This window comes from Zeus faber (assembly GCF_960531495.2).
Source record: "Zeus faber genome assembly, chromosome: 7".
NCBI lineage: Eukaryota > Metazoa > Chordata > Actinopteri > Zeiformes > Zeidae > Zeus > Zeus faber.
In genome coordinates, this window is record NC_137203.1 from 1,294,330 (window position 1) to 1,311,275 (window position 16,946).

Genomic DNA, 16,946 nt, shown 5'->3' on the forward strand with positions numbered 1-16,946 from the left:
TGTAATATGTAGGTATAGTATGTAATGTGTAGTATGTATTATATGTAGTGTGTAGTATATACGTATAGTATGTATGTGTAGTATGTAGTGTATAGTATGTAGTATGTAGTATGCATGTTTACTATGTAGTGTGTAGTACTGTATGTAGTACCAGCAGTGAGCTTGACTCTCCTCATTGGCCAGGCTTCCTCAACGTGCTGATGAACTGCCAATGGCAGAGCCTGCTGTGCCAGGTGGAGGCGGGGCTTCTCCAGATGTTTGCTGAAGAGGAGGCGGGGCAGGGGGCGGAGCCCCAGTACACAGTGCACCTGTCGGGCTGTGAAGTAAAACCTGGAGCGGACCGCCAGCACTCCTAACACATCGCACTCAGCCAGCAGGGGGCGCAGGTGGCTGTTTTAGAGGTACTGCAGGAGTACTACGCGGATACTGCACTGATACTACAGTACTACTACATGGATACTGCAGTCCTACTAGAGTAATACTACAGTGCTATTACTGTTTTATATCCTCCAAGTTTTAGACAGACAGACAAGAGTCCTCTCTCCCTTCCTTCCTCCCTCCTTCCCTCCCTCCCTTCATTCCTTCTTCTTTCACTTCCTTCCTACCTCCTTCACTCCCTCCCTTCCTTCCTTCTTCTTTCACTTCCTTCCTTCCTCCCTCCTTCCCTCCCTCCAGACCTCTCATGATGGGATGCAGGGCTCGTCGCTCAGGGAAACGGTTGCCTATAGCAACACCGGCTTCCCCCGCCACAGTGAGTGTCAGTCACTTGTTGCGTTGCTGACACTGTCTGGTGAAATACAAAGTGTGTTTCCAGAGGACGCTCAAGGTGCTGCCTGGTTGGACAAGGACCAGATCAACACATGTTGAAACTCACAACCAGGTCACTGTGTTTCCTCCTTCCTGCTTCACCTGGCAGCTTAGTGTCCCAGTCAACACTGGGTCCAATTCAGTTTCCAAAGCTATAACAGGGTCTTGGATGGTGTTCTCAAGTTTCCTGTAGATGATGAGATGAACCCATACTGGTATCGTAATAAAAATATGATTTTCTCTGGCAATAAACAATAAAAAATCAAACCAGTAAACCACTGTATCAACAATTCAAATGTCAAAGCAGAATATTGTGCATGGATATATGTAAACAGTATGTATACATTATGTACGTAGGTTATAATCAGAATCAGAATCAGAATCAGAATAGTCTTTATTGTCAAGGTATTTGTCTTGGTGTACGGTGCATACAGGAAACATTAATGTAAAGTAGAACAATAGGAAAACAATACGTAAAATATATAAGCTTATGTAAAATGCTGTTTTTATTATTTTTATTTTTAATAAGCAGAGTGGATCATTTTATCTAAATGAGAATTGATTCAAATATGTGAGCGACAAGTCTGAAGTTCTGCTCTGATGTCAATTCGGTGTGGTCAGATGTTTTTATTGATTAGAATTGATCTGTGTCTGGTGTTTCTCAGACAGGAAGGTGGAGAAGCTGGAGCTGGCGGGCCGGCAGGCGGTGCAGCTCCGAGCCGGGTCGGAGAGCAACCTGGCGTCCAACGGCAAGCAGAGCCAGCGCAGCAGAACCTTCAGACAGTCCCTGGCCGTCTGCAGCCAGCGAGCGCAGGTACCGGCGCCCCGGACGCCCCCAGTGCTCCCAGTAGCAGGCTGCGGTGGTACTGGTTTGAAGGCTCAGTAATCTGTTTTATTTGTCGCCTTTAATCCCAGTTTAAAACCTCAGGAAGCTTCAGAACATTCATGTCAGAATAAAGATACTATATAATATTCAACCCACAGGAGTCTATTAAAAAGCAACTCAACAAAAAAATCCCAATGAGCCTGTTGCTGATTGTGGCAGTTCCCCCTGCCACGCCTCCACCCAAGCGGCATTTCCAGGGCCACTGGCACAGAGGCACAGATGACGATGGGTTGTAGCCACCAGTTTATTGTAGAGAGGAGGCTAGGTGGAACAAGCCAGGAGCAGGTTATTGTAGAGAGGAGGCTAGGTGGAACAAGCCAGGAGCAGATGACACAAGTCATGACAGGGCTCCTCTCCTGATTGAGTGTGGGGGGTTTTAACCCATTGCTCATAAGCCCAACCTTCAAGCAACAGGCATGCAGCCACCCTGACCCAATCACCTGGATCCAGGTCAGGTGTGGCTGCTCAACCCATCCCATCCCCACATCACACTGATTATTCACCATTTGTTTACACATCATCGATCACTTTGCGTTTACACTGATTATTCAGATCATGGATAAAAACTGACTTTTAAGAGGTTGAAGGTATCATTAGGATTCTGTTTCAAGCAAAGCCGGTCTGGTCGTGGTCGTTCTGGTTGTGGTCCTAGCTCTCATCCTGGTCCTGCTTGTCGTGGTCTTGGTCGAGGTCGTCCTGGTCATCCTGATTGTCCTGTACCTGGTCCTGGTCCTGGTCGTCCAGGTTGTCCTGGTCCTGGTCCTGGTCATCCAGGTTGTCCTGGTCCTGGTCCTAGTACATGTTTGGGTTTCTGATGCACATGATGGGGTAGTGATCGCTGATGTTGCCTACTTCTGATAGGACCCGGGCTTCATAGATCTTTGGTTGGTTGGTGAGGATCAGGTCGATCAAGGTGTTGGATATTGGCCGGGTGGGTTCTCTGATCAGTTGGGTGAGTTCCAGATCCGTGCAGATCGTCTTCAGTCGAGAGGACTGGCTTGTTTTCCAGTCCTGATTAAAATCCCCCAAGATGACGCATTCTCTTTCGCGAACCACATCCAAACACTGACGCATCTGCACCAAAGCATCGGCGGCAGCCTGCGGGGGGCGGTAGACCCCGGCAACGTTCACCTTTCGCTGGTCCGGCAGAACCACCATTAGGGCCAGAAACTCAAACTTATCCGCAATGGATTGGTGGATGACGGTGTAAACCTGCAGATACGACCTGACGTAGATGGCCACCCCGCCCCCCCTCTTCCCCTCCCGGTCACAGCGGTACAGCCGAAAACTCTCCAGAGGGGGTGCTTGATCCTGGTGTTGCAGCCACGTCTCTGTCACCACCAAAATGGTAGGTTGTTCCTTTGCAACCAGCTCTCTGATCTTATCCATTTTGTTTTCTATATCCAACATCCCCTCCTTGCTATTTCGGATGCTCCTGGCGTTCAGATGGATGATTTTTAAATCATCCTGTGCAGTGGGTGCAAAACCACCCTGGGCGTCGAAGATTTTCAGGGTCTTGTGCAGGAGCAGGAAGTAGCACGCTTCCTGTTCTTCCTCCATGGCGCTTGGAGTCGCTCTGTTCTACAAGTCGGAGAAGAAGAGTCGGGACAGAGGAACAACACAACGTTGAAGTTACAAAGTGGTGGAGTTTCACACCTTTCTCTCCCTGACGCTCGGTTCTACAGTGAACTTTGAGCCACTCTGTTGAGATCTTTGGCTGATATGATATGACTGGAGAACATCACATACAAGAACAACATAGAGTGTAGTAGCCCTGCGCCGTCCTGAAGCTTCACACTGAAAAACATGGAACTCAGATGCTGTTTCCTCACCTGTTGGTCGCTGCTCGGACGCGTTGGGTCCTGTGGTGAAGGAGTGACGGGTCGGATCCCGAGCTGCCTTATGAGGAGCGCGCGAATGGGGCGGATTCCTTCCTTGTTCCACATGCACACATCAGCACTCCCACGCGTCGGAGGTAGAAATGAAACCTAATGTAGAAACCGGTCAAACAGGACGTGACTGAATTCATGGTGTCACATCCTGTCCTATCTCATAAAAGTCAATTATGTGACACCGTTACACTGAGCTTACTGTTGGTTGTTCAGACTATTAAACGGGGCAGGGTTGTCCCTCCACGGGCCCCTGGGTGAAGGGTGTTGGTCCTTGTTTCTGGGCAGCTGTTCCCAACACTGTCCGAGTCATGTGACCTGATATTGGTCCTTACTGTTGCTGTGTCAGTAGCTCTGTTGATTATTACGTTTTACTGATAGTTTTCACTTTCCGTATAAAACTTGAGCTTATTGTGATGAACACAGAGCTGCCATCCTGAGCGGATTTGCAGTTTTGATCTTGCAACATCTTCTAAACAATAACAAAAATAAATAAACATCTTGGTAAAGTATTGATGAATGAATCAATTGATAAATAAAAATGTAAAAAAAAGTGTATTTTTCTAATAAACTGATTGATAATTACATTTTTGATTCGTCGGTGATGGATTGGACACCACCTAAAGACACCACCCATAAAATTTCAGAAAATTCTGATATTTCAATACTCTTCCCCATTTGGTCCAAGGGGAAGTGAAGCCCCAGAAGCTTCTTCTGAAACGTTTCTCATGCTTCAAGGAACAGGCTCATTACCTGCGGCCACACCCACCAGTGCTGTTTCAGGCATGCTGTAAACACCAGTTTATTGTGGAGGGTGGTGTGGAAGAAATTCTTCTGCAATGATGGGTGAGGTTAATCTGCCGCTACAAGAAAACAAAACTGAGCATATTCAAGATATTTATTTTGCAGAATAAAGAGAAAGATTCAGTACTGCTCCAAAGCTGCGCTCGGATCAATCTGATATCACAGAAAAAGACAGGAGGCTTTATCCAGGAAAACAGGGTGTGGTTTGGGTCAGAGGTCTCCAAGAAAGTCTGCGCCCCCCCAACTGTCTTCCTAGGTGCCCCCCCCTAGACAATAGAAATAACAGGTACCTTAAACTTGACCTGGCAGAAGCAGGTTGCATGACAATGCACTTCTAGGTTCCCCTGTTGAGTGTCCCTCATCTCTATAGAAGGTAAACAGGCCAAGTGTGATCTGATTCTTTCATGTTAGAATTGACATTGTAGGAGAAAAACATGTATCTTTACATAATTCTGGGGGCTTGAAATGTTTTGAAACCCCCCTCTGGAGGTAGAGGCCTTTGTCCTCATTCAAAATAGTTGATCGTAATCATTTTTCTCTCACAGTAGACAGATGGAACGGACCCACGTCATGACAGGCTGTGTGTGTGTGTGGGGGGTGATTTACCTGTTGCTCCTTGATTGCTCTGATGAGCAACAGGTGTACAGCCACCCTGATCCTGGGACTGATTACCTAGACCCAAGACAGGTGTTACTGCTTCAACTGCACCGCCTCCACACCGCTTTATATTATATATGTCACTCATGACTCTTATTAGACTGTTAACACTTGAGATGGAACTTCATCCCAACGGTCTGGGACCTTCTATTCACACCAGGACATTGAGCCGACTTTACATCGCGGTCATTGTCTGTTTGTGAACAAAATATTAAAAACCTAGACAACGCTTTCCCTTCAGACTTAGTGGACAGCTCCTACGTGTCACTAGACAAAAGGGATTGGATTTTTACAGATATTTGGGGCTCTCGTGAGATACTGGAATCCATGTCACGTTGTATTGTTGTAGGATACAACGGAGAGTTGCACCACGTTGGCCACAAGGGGGCTCCACTGTGGAGGGCTCCACTGTGGAGACGACCTTGTTCCGTGCATGTTGAGGCAAGATAAGAGAACGGAGAGGGGCGGCGTCTCCGCCATCCGCCATCTCTGTCCATCCCACCATCCGAGGGATGGTGGGATGGACAGGATGACTCCTAACTATCTATAACTAGTATGACTAGTTTTATAACTAATATGACTGTATGTAATAAGCAGTTATTATTTGTATCCTTATTATTATTATTATTATTTTTACGTCTAGTTATTACATATTAATAAAGGAAAGGAGGAGAAGGAAAATAACTTCACAAAAGATTTGATGTTTGTGAATGAAGTCAAATAGATGACCAATCTCTGTTGTATTTAAGAGGTTCATTATTGAGCAAATGAACACGTCATAAAGACTGAATATGAATTATTCATTATTTCCTGCTTTAAACACACATTCATTTACTCTTTTCACAGGAATGGGAAAGAAAATCAGCTGTTTAACACACACACACACACACACACACACACACACACACACACACACACACACACACATTAATGCCTCGGTAGTTGTCCGGTTTCGAGAGATCTCCAGCTTTGGGCACTGGGATGATGCTCAGGCTGCCGATTGTGCAGCAGAGCAAGGTTGCAGAAATCTAGAAAGATGTCGTCGAGATCACATTTCTTCAGGACCTCTGGGGGTAGATCATCTGGACCGGCACTTTTCCCCCCTTTCACGGTGGTTTTTGCCCTGGCGACCTCCCCAGCCGTGAAGGGACCATCATCAATTCCCAGGTCTTGGAGGACTGTTGGCACATCTTCCTCCACTGCTTCCGCAGTCTCTCCCAGCAGCCTCTGGAAGTGCCTGGCCCAGTTTGTCACCCTCTCCTCAGGGCTGTGTCCGTCGACCTGTCCCTCCTTGGTCCTCTTCCTCCCGGTCATTTCATTGATTACCCTCCAGGCCTCCCCTTATCTCTGTCCACCTTGCGCTGCCTTCACTCTCTGCACTTTCTCCATCAGCTCCTCCCCTTTGATGGTGTCGTAGGTGTTGAAGAGAAGCTGTTTGTCTTCGTTCAGCTCCCTACGTCTCTCCACTGTTGGTACCCGCTCATAGTTGAGGCGGGCTTCCTCCACATACCCTCGCGCCGCTACTACCTCAGGGTGTTTCAATCGCCGGGAGGATCTGACTCTCTCCATCATGGGCACACATACTTTGGTCGCCTCCTCGTTCGCAGCAATGAAACGTGTGTATTCGTTGCTGGACTCCGCTCCTTTGTCCAGCTGCTGGAAAGGCTTCCTCACCTCCTCTGTGTACCTGGTTTGAAGGCCAGGGTCGTTTGAGAACACTTTCCAGTCCCGCCAGATCTTAGGACTTGGTTTAGGGACCCTGAGGCTCAGTCTCACCCACATGGAGACCATGCGGTGGTCTGAGCCCACAGAACTGAATGTGGAGTATGGTTCTGCATTCATGATGGAGTTCCTCCACCTCTTCCTCACTAGGATGTAATCCAACTGTCGAAGCGTACCTGTGGCTCGATCTCGGAAGGTCCATCTCTTGCCTGTTCTCATCCGGAAGATCGTGTTTGCCGCCTTCCTTCCATGAGGAAGGCAGTGAGGTAGGCGCCGTTGCGGTTGGTAGAGTCGTGATAAGGGAAGAGTGCGCCCTCTGGTCCAAGCCTTGCGTTGAAGTCCCCAAGGATTGCCAGGAAGTTGTGTGCTGGGACGTCTCGGACTCGACTCGACTGGAACTCCACCACCACGTCAGATGGTGCCACGTTGGTGGGTGAGTACACGACTATGACTGTTGTTACTGGGTTGCCCCAAAACTCTGCGATCAGGATCCTGTCTGTGTGGTGGTAAACACGACGAGGAGCCTTTCGCGCTCGAGAACTCAGCATTAACCCGACGCCGCCTGTTGCGGCCTGGGCCTCGTTTCGCCACGCTGATGCAGAGATGAATGGCATCTCTCCACTCTGCTGTACACGATCTGGTCATCAGTGTGCACTCTTCTGTGTTCTTGGATCCCCAGGATCTCCACTCCCCATTCCTCAGCACAGTGTGCTAGCTCAATCAACCTCGCTTCTTCTCTCGCTGTGCATGCGTTGAAGGTTCCCATAACGAATGGTCTCCGACAGCCCATGAGTGCATAGGACGGGGTGCTGCGATCGGACAGGACCCTCCCTGGGACACTCCCAGGGTTGGAGGTCCTGTCGTCATGGTGCCCTCCAGAAGGAGGACCAGCACCACCGTCCGCCGTGATGTTCCTGCGGACTCCCGCCGCTGGAAGTATAGGATTTGGGATGACTTTGTACTCCATGGTTGGCTTTACTATGCTGATAGCGGACTGTGGGGCGCAACTCCTTGCAGGCCCGGTTTTAGTTCAGAGTGTCCTTCTCCTAGACGGGTTGCCGTCCAAGGCTATGAGCCCCATCTGCCCATGCTATTTAACCTATAGCTGGGACAGTGGTTGGCAGACGCCAGGGCTTGTCCACACACCGGTGGGCCTGCGCGCCTTGCCTATGGGGCCCACTGCTGCTCCGAGATCTCATACAGTTTGGCCTGGGACCTCGCGATACCCAGTTACCGCGTGTGGCCACGCGGAGGCACTGCAGAAGTCTTGGCGATGGAGATGCTATGTACTGACCTCGGAAGACTAATGCACTCGGTTTCCTTTACCAAAGACTGGGTTGGTCAGCGGCAGGAACTAAGGGAGGGGAGTCACATGCATCTCTACAAGCAACATCTCTCTAGTATGCTGCACTAGAAGCATCAATACACCCTACGAGCTCTCGCCCGCTCACACACAAATCGTAGTTTGAACCGAAATGTCATAAACATCTCGTAACTGAAGTTAAATCCAAATCGATCCACAAACCGAGCAGAAATTAGTGAAAAAACAATGAAATTTCATCTATATCACACACACGGTCCAATGCATATCACGCTAAAACAATGGCATAAGCTACAAACACGGTTGAGGTGTCATTTAAACAGCTATGTCACAAACATGCTGTGGTTTTAAGTTTTATCCAAATCCAATTTTAATCCAAGGAAAAAAGTCAACAGTTAAATTTCGTAAATTCGACTGTTACGTCATAATTGACATATACGAGACACAACATCTACCATTACTGATACTCCGGATGTACTCCAATGCAACAAGGTAAGTTATGGCAAAATGTAGTTTAAAATAAAAGATAAACAACTTGTTTTTAAAGAAACATGTATAAACAGTTTCCTACAGATAAACGTAGCAGATTGAAATGAAAAGATATGAAGTGTTAAGTATTGACAAGTTCTATCATAATAATTCTAATGACAAATTTGTGTTAAAGTTCCATAAATGTAGGGTAACCTGATCTATTAAACTGAATTCAACAATTGTCATACAGAAAACATACAGTGAAGTACTAATTAAAAATAAAATTTATTTATTATTGTGGCAGTTTCGCCACCACACGGCACCCAAGTGGCGTTTTCAGGGACCTCCGTCACAGAGACAGAGGACGGGGGCTTGACGGACACAGTTTCTTGTAGTAGTGGGCTGGAGGCAACAAGCCAGGAGCAGATAGAACATGTGTCATGACAAGGCTCCTCTCGTGAGTGTGTGTGGGGGTGGAGCTTTTACCTGTTGCTCCTCAGACCAAGCAACCAGCAACAGGTGTACAGCCACCCTGATCCTGGATCCAATCACCTACACCCAGGACAGGTGTGGCTGCTCAAACCACACCACCTCCACACCACAATGATGTTTATAAAATAAAATGTATTGATTATTATTGTTATGTAAAGTAATCACAAAGTATGTTTTTGATATTGTTCCAGATATTGTTCCAAAATAGCCGAAAGTCTGCGTTGGCATATCCTTATACAACATAACAAGTTGTATAAGGATGTAGAATTGAACAATGAAAGGAATAATCCTCTTTCCAAAATGGAAGAAGATCCAAAAACCACAAACAACAATAATAAGTAAATGTGCATTGATAATATGGAAATTGCAGATTTAAGTTCTGTTGGAGAATTTCTCCTGCGTGGTTGGTGAGGTTAATCTGCCCGCTGCAGGAAAACAAACTGAGAGTATTAAAGATATTTATTCTGAAAAATAAAGGGAAAGATTCAGAGCTGCTCCAAAGCAGTGTTCTGATCAGTCTAGTTTTACAGAAGAAAAACCCAGGCTATATACAGAGAAAGGTTGTGTCCCATTCTGAGACGAGCCATGTGATTGGCTGTTGCCTTCAGTAACAGCTGAGAACATGATTTATCAAAGAAAAAGACGTCACCGGAACCGGAAGTGGTAGCTCTCACCAGAAACGGAAATTTCAACAGTGTGCACCCTCTCATCTCAATCCAGTCACGGTGCTATAGTTAGCGTCCATAAATTATGGGTCAAGTTTTCATTCAAACCTCGGGAGGGAGATCCTTTTGACTCTCTCTCTCTGAAAACACACCCTTCTTATGATCCTCTCACTGTAATATCAGAAAAACAGAAACAACAACAACAGCAGAAACAACAGCAACAGAAACAACAACATCAGCAGCAACAACAGAAACAACAGAAACAACAACAACAGCAGCAACAAAAACAACAGCAGCAACAGCAACCGCATCAACAACAGAAACAGCAACAGAAACAGCAACAACAGAAACAACAGCATTAACATAAACAGAAGCACTAGTCCATAATCTCACAACATAGAGAACACACACACAACACACGCACACACACACACACACACACACACACACACACACACACACACACACACACACACACACACACACACACACACACACACACACACACACACACACACAAACAAAAACAAAAACAACTACAACAGCAGTAGCAACAACAACAGCAGCAACAACAACAACAGCAGCAGAAGCAGCAGCAACAATAGCAGTCACAACAAAAAGAACAACAGAAACAGCAGAAACAGCAGCAGAAAATGTCTGTGCAATCATAAGAACAGTCAGTGCAGAATAAACAGATCTCACAGCATACAGAGCAAACACACAAATCACACAACACACACACACACACACACACACACACAGAGAAGTCAGTCATAGACTGTAGTGAATATCAAGGTTTTTAACCTGCTTTAAAAGTATTCAGTGTGGGGGCCTCTCTCGGGCCCTCAGGTAGGGCGTTCCATTTCCTTGGGGCATAGATACAGAAGCAGCTTCTCCTCCTTTAGAGTTGGTACGAGGGTTAGTTTTAAGACCACTGCCTGTGGACCTGAGAGTTCATTCTGCTTCGTGTATAATTAGAATTTCTTGTATATACTGAGGTGAGAGGCCATTTATATCTTTATAGACAAGTAGCAGAATCTTAAAATCAATTCTAGTTTTGACGAGGAGCCAATGTAGAGATGTCAGAACAGGTGTGATGTGTTCAAACTTTTTTGTCCCAGTGAGAACGTCTGCAGCCGCATTTTGGATGAACTGCACAGCTGATTTTGGGAGGCCGGTGAATAGGCCATTACAGTAGTCTAATCTAGACTAATCTTTTTATGTCTAAGGGGACGAAGTGAGACATGGCAGCAGTCATGTTACTGGGGAACTGGAGGAAGGTGCATTTCTGGATGTTGAGGCACTAATATTCTGTCTGATTGATATTATTTTGTTACTGAAGGATGTAGTGAACTCCTCACATTTTTCGGGGGAGAGCATCTCTGACGGGTTGTAGACGGTGGATTAATAAGTCGATCAACAGTGGAGAAGAGAACTTTACTATTGTTGATATTTTCATGAATGATTTTAGAGAAGAAAGACGCTCTGGCCTGTTTCATTTCTATGTTCTATCGATTGAGTCGATCCTTGTAAATTTCATGATGAACCTGAAGTTTTGTCTTTCTCCATTTTCGTTCTGCCTGGCGACACTCTCTCCTGAAAAATGAAGCGGTTGCTTAGCAACCGCTCCATTTCTCCAAGGGTTTTTTTGTTTTTCTATGTTTTTGGTTTTAACAGGTGCAATCTTATCAATGATATTTAGTATTTTGGAGTTGTTGTTCACAGGATCCTCAGTTGATGATGCCTTGAACAGCGGTAACTCATTTACAATTAATTCTCTTAAAGGTTTCAATGGTATTTTTGTTAATGATACGTTTTTTAATTGTTGGGGTTCCCCTCTGTTGTACAGGAAGAGCAGACACGTCAAAGAAAATGCAACAGTGATTTGAAATAGCAACATCCATGAAGTGTACTGAAAGATCTTTTTGCTCTGGTGAGACAACTAGATATCCCAACATGGTTTTGTTCATTTTCTTCGGCTGATTTATGATGGAAGAAGTTCTACAAAGTATTTTGAAACAAGAAGGACAAAAAAAAAAAAAAACATGCGAAAGACTTAAATTATTCTGAAAGATGTGAAATGTTGAAAAGGTATCCAGTTACAGCAGAGTGTTTGATCATCCATGATGTCACCAGCACAACCGATTGGTAACAGAATTGATTATTTCTACGGAATCAAATTTCAACAGTGCGGATCACCTCACACTCATCGTTTGTTCTCCAAAAGTAAACAAAGATGAGGATAATGAAGTTATAGCTTTTACTGGCAAATGATGATGAATTACATGTGAATGTAATTCACATGTGAATCACCTGGTTCAGACAAAGACATGAATGACATCACAGCAGGAGAAACACATCACACTGGAAAACACGCAAGAAGAAAGGAACAATATGGAGATTTGATCCAAAAACCCCCGAGACTCACATGACGACATGCACGACTCTGGATCAACAACACAATGACCAACAGCCACTGAAACAGCAAGTACTATCGAGAGAACTAAAGACCTTCATAGTCATTTATAAAATGTCCAAAAAGGGGCAGGAAAATTGTTACAGGAATTGATGAACTGATTCTAAATCCCAAAGGTCATTTTGTTACGGTTGACGATTTATTTAATTCCACGTCAATATCTCAACAAAGCTTTGGGAAAAAATGACAAAGAAAAAACCTGTTGTACCAAAAGGACAAATGTCAGATATTTGGGAGAATGAGTACAACAGAGATCTGTTAGAGTGTTGGAATGCAAACATGGATATTTAAGATGTCGATGATGCATGTTCTCTATCGTTGACATTCCATTTGAAAAGAAGAAAGAGGAAGGTGTGTGTTACGACAACAAGAAGCTTTAAAACACAACGATGTCAATGCAAAACCAGCAGGAAGAAAACTGGCTCCTGTGTTTTTCTCAACAGAAAGGCTTAACAAACATGAAACCCACAGAAGGATCTCCAAAAATGTGGTTGATTCCAGCTGGAGACGACAGAGTCCGTACGAGTCTTCCACTCCAAAGAGCAACCATCGCATTCCAGACAGGTTCCAGGTTGGACCAAAAAACAAACTTTTTGCTGATTCGTGTCCGGCTGATAGTGAGAACTGACTCCATCCCAAAGTGGAACACATAACCTTATTCCACTGGAAAATACAGTTGGATTAATTAAGGAAAGAACACGAACAGACTTTGGCCTTTTACCATTTGCATGATTTTCTCGCACTTAACATTCTGAGAAATTCCAACAAAGTATATTACGACGTTTCGACCCCATTATTCAGATTGTGCATTAAAACGTCCAAATCCAGCATTTATGAAGAATTCTACAACACGACATTAGTTAACAGCGATGATTCCACTGATTCTACTGTTACATCTGTCGTTGATTACAGCAGAAGCCTTTTTGAAAAAGAAGCTGATTGAAAAGGCACAAGAGGAGAATTAGAAGGAGGTAGTATGAAACGGAACAATGGTAGACGCACGCGCTTGTCCACAGACAGAAGTGGAATCGAACACATGACGAAACAAAGAAAAAACGCAGAAGATAAACATGAAAACAGATTTATAGCAACATGAAGATGGAAGCTGTACGATGGAACCGAAGCCACATGGAATGAACAAACAAGATGCATTTCATTTGACGTGTAAACTTAATGTTAAACAATGTCTTGTGTTCTATAAAGTACGTCAGTGGTGCTTTAAAGAATGACATGTATTCATATCTGGTGCTGCTGCCATGGCTACAGCTCATATAATACAAGCGCTATATTATGAAATGAATCGCTTATTGTCTGAACTCGTCAAAAACCCTGAGGAAATACATGTAGTGTTTACAGCACCAACGGGTGCAGCAACTTGGAACAAAAACACAGCAACAATCCACAAAACCTTTTAAATTGGAACAAATGCAAGTCTCTCATAATATCAACCACTTGGAGGAGAAAGTTAGGGAATCTCCAAGTTTTAATTATTGACGAAATCTCGATGGTTGATCACAAGCTACGAACATGGCAGACTACGACGGATCGAACAAACTGACGACTTCTCTCTTTTTGGAAAAGTCTCCAGAATTGCAATCGGTGATTTCTCTCTAATGTCTCCAGTGAAAGGGAAAGCTCTGTACACAGAGCCAAAAGTTATGAAGTTGTGGACAAATCATTTTGCCGTTGTGGAACTAACAGACAATGTTAGACAAAAAGACAAACTTTGCAGAACTACTGAGTCGTATACGACAAATAGAAAAAGATGATGAAAAAATGATGAAAAAATGCGATGTGGTGTGGTTGGAGCAGCCACACCTGTCCTGGGTCCAGGTAATTGGGCCCAGGACCAGTGTGGCTGTAAACCTGTTGCTTGTAAGAGTAATCAACGAGCAACAGGTAAAACCCCCACCCCCCCCACACACACAGGAGAGGAGCCTTGTCATGACATGTGTCCATCTGCTCCTGGCTTGTTCCACCTAGCCCCCTCGCTACAATAAACTTGCTCGAATGTTGTGTCTATCGACGCTCAAGATTCCATGGAGCGGTGGCTTGGAAAGAAAAACAGGATTTCATGTCCAAGTCTTCAACACACATCTTGAAAGATCCTCACGTCTAGGTCTAAAAGCACCAGTGATGTTTCTTAAAAACATTGATGTCAATGAAGAACTTGTAGATGGAGTATTTGGTACTGTTGTTAAATGAGTTTTACTAACAATGGAGCACTTCCTTCACAAATAAACATCCATTTCGACAATGAAAGGGCAGGAAAGACAAAAAGGTGAAAAGAGGTGAAAAGACCACGTTTAGAAAACGTACCTGAAAAAGCAACGTGAATTGAGGCAGAGCAGGACACGGAGGCACGAGACCACGGTTCCCGTTGGAAGGAGCCGGGCGCTGTCCACAAAGTACAAAGCGAAAGCACCAAAAGGCTCCTCTGTTCCGGGACCGGCTCACGTGGCTTTGAGTGGGGCCACGTCTGTTAAAGGACTCATCACTTAAGATTTTCATGAAGGTGCCTTTAATGCCAGACAAACGGTGGAAGACACATTCAGTCAAATGACGACGTCCACGGAAAAGTCATTTCTTAAATTATTGCACAACATTCGAGGACGGAAACGTCCTGCGGAAGACATTTCAGATCGTCATTGTTTTGTGGGATCGCACATGATACGTGTGACGGAAGTGACGGAGAATATCCAAAAAGACACTCAGCTTTCAGGACTGATCTTTCACAGCGAACCACGAGGCCTTTCATACCATGACAGACATCCCATCATTTATCAGTTGAAAAGAAATGCAGCACGGTGGTGTTGGAGTTCATTCTAGGAGTGTTTTCTTGGTGCACACAGGCTGCCATCCAGGCTGTGGTGGAGCGCCGGTCACAGGAAGTTCACCAATGCAACCACGGCGGTGTCGCCTCACGTAACGCTGCGGGTTCAGGATTACAAATCACATTGACAGGAAGTTGCAGCGCCTGCACCACAACGACATGGAGGCGATTTCCTGTTTCAAGCACCAGCGCAGGAACCTGGGTGTGGAACATTGCTTTCAATACTGTGCTAAACTTGTTTTATAGTCTTATTCGTGGTGAAAAAATGAAAAACTGTCAATGCTCTAATTATCAGGTTGGAGAAATTCATGTAAAAGTCATGAAGACGGTGTTGTCAAAATAGGTAGTGTGGGTGGAGAAAACAGGGAATTACTGGAGTGCTACGTGGGCGACATGACGATGGAACGAAGCTCTTTGGAAAGAACAAATCAAACATGTGACCAAAGGACGATCGTACACCATGAGAAGAAAGAAGAAGAAACAGTCTTTATTCGTCACGCAACACACCACACTACAACACATGCTTGCACACACACACACACACACATTCTTTGATGGTGCTGGTGAAATGGTTCCTCTGCATTGAACCATCCTGGCTTGTCCTTCCTCCGGGGCCACAGCCAGGAGCAGTGGGCAGCGTACGTGGACGCGCCCGGGGACCAGGTGATAAGTGTCCATCGCTGGTCAGACCATGATGGGTGCATGTTTTGGGTGGGGGTCCTTACTGACGTGAGGTGGAGGAAACCCCATGTGAGCACGGGGAGAACATGCAAACTCCACACAGAAAGGCTCCTGTTTGGGAGATAACCCACCGGAGCACGGTGCCAACAGCGCCCCAGGCGGGAATCAAACCCAGGACCTTCTTGCTGTGAGGCAGCAGTGCAATGCACTGCGCCACCGTGAAGCATGAAGCATGAAGATGCTGACGACTCCGTCAGGACGACTGTGTGGATGACAAGTACCAACAACCCCATCACTGTACTGAGATCAGACGTAGAAGTCACAGAGAATGAAAGATGAAACTCCAGAGGAGGAAGTGTTAGAAATTCCCTCGTTGGACTGAAACACGTGTGAGCTTTGTGTGGGGGCAGTCAGGACGGCTCCACCACCATGAGGACCACGCCCTGTCAAGGAGGGACGCTTTCCAACGCAAGGATAATGCATAACAAACATGAGTGGAATGTAGAAGTTAACCATGATGCAGTGGAACATAACATGGATGTTCCAGTAACCATGACAACGTGTGTCCTGCAGTGTCACCTGCTACAACACAACATGACGACTTGAGAACAAATGTTTGCAGCGTCCAACAACACTTTATGGCAGGAGGCTCCTTCTGTGTCACATCCACCAACAACAATGTGGTGCCCGACATCACCAAGTTACACTAGACGGTAAAAAAGGAAATGAAGGTCAATCATTTCTTTATTGACCTTTGTTGGGATGGTTTCCTTTGTGCACCAGAAACAGGACAAACATCAAGCTGTTGTGATAAACATTCACTTTCTTTAGTTTAAAAACGACATAGAACACCATGTTAATAAACACTGTTTACTTTGACGGTTTCATATTTTTATATTTCTCATTTCTTTCATTTTCCTAAGATTTCCATTTAAATAATATTTATATATATATATATATATATATATATATATATATATATATATATATATATTTGACATGTGATCTTTATAAATACTGTGATATTTCTCTTATTATTCTGTTCAGTGTTTTGGACAACTGTATAATAAAAACAATTATCTGACTTGTTTTGTCATTTGTTGTACAAATTTACAAATGACTTCTCTTTACAACAAACAAACAATATTAAGACGATAACTCAGCAATTTAGAACAATTATTTAGAACTGAAACAAAACAAATGATGTCACTTTAGAAATTAAAATCAATATTTGACATCTGG

At 44.8% G+C, this 16,946-nt stretch overlaps 1 protein-coding gene across 1 annotated transcript; it reads right to left on the reverse strand.

Annotated features, from left to right (window-relative positions):
* Nucleotides 1-1,183: 1,183 nt before the first annotated feature.
* Nucleotides 1,184-3,580, reverse strand: LOC307233192 (uncharacterized protein). Its single transcript, XM_080004433.1, has 2 exons — nt 3,526-3,580; nt 1,184-3,274 (listed from the first exon to the last, which is right to left on the reverse strand). The coding sequence occupies exon 2, from the start codon at nt 3,251-3,253 to the stop codon at nt 2,486-2,488; it is 768 nt and encodes a 255-aa protein (XP_079860559.1). The 5' UTR covers nt 3,254-3,274; nt 3,526-3,580; the 3' UTR covers nt 1,184-2,485.
* Between the last annotated feature and the right edge of the window lie 13,366 nt (nt 3,581-16,946).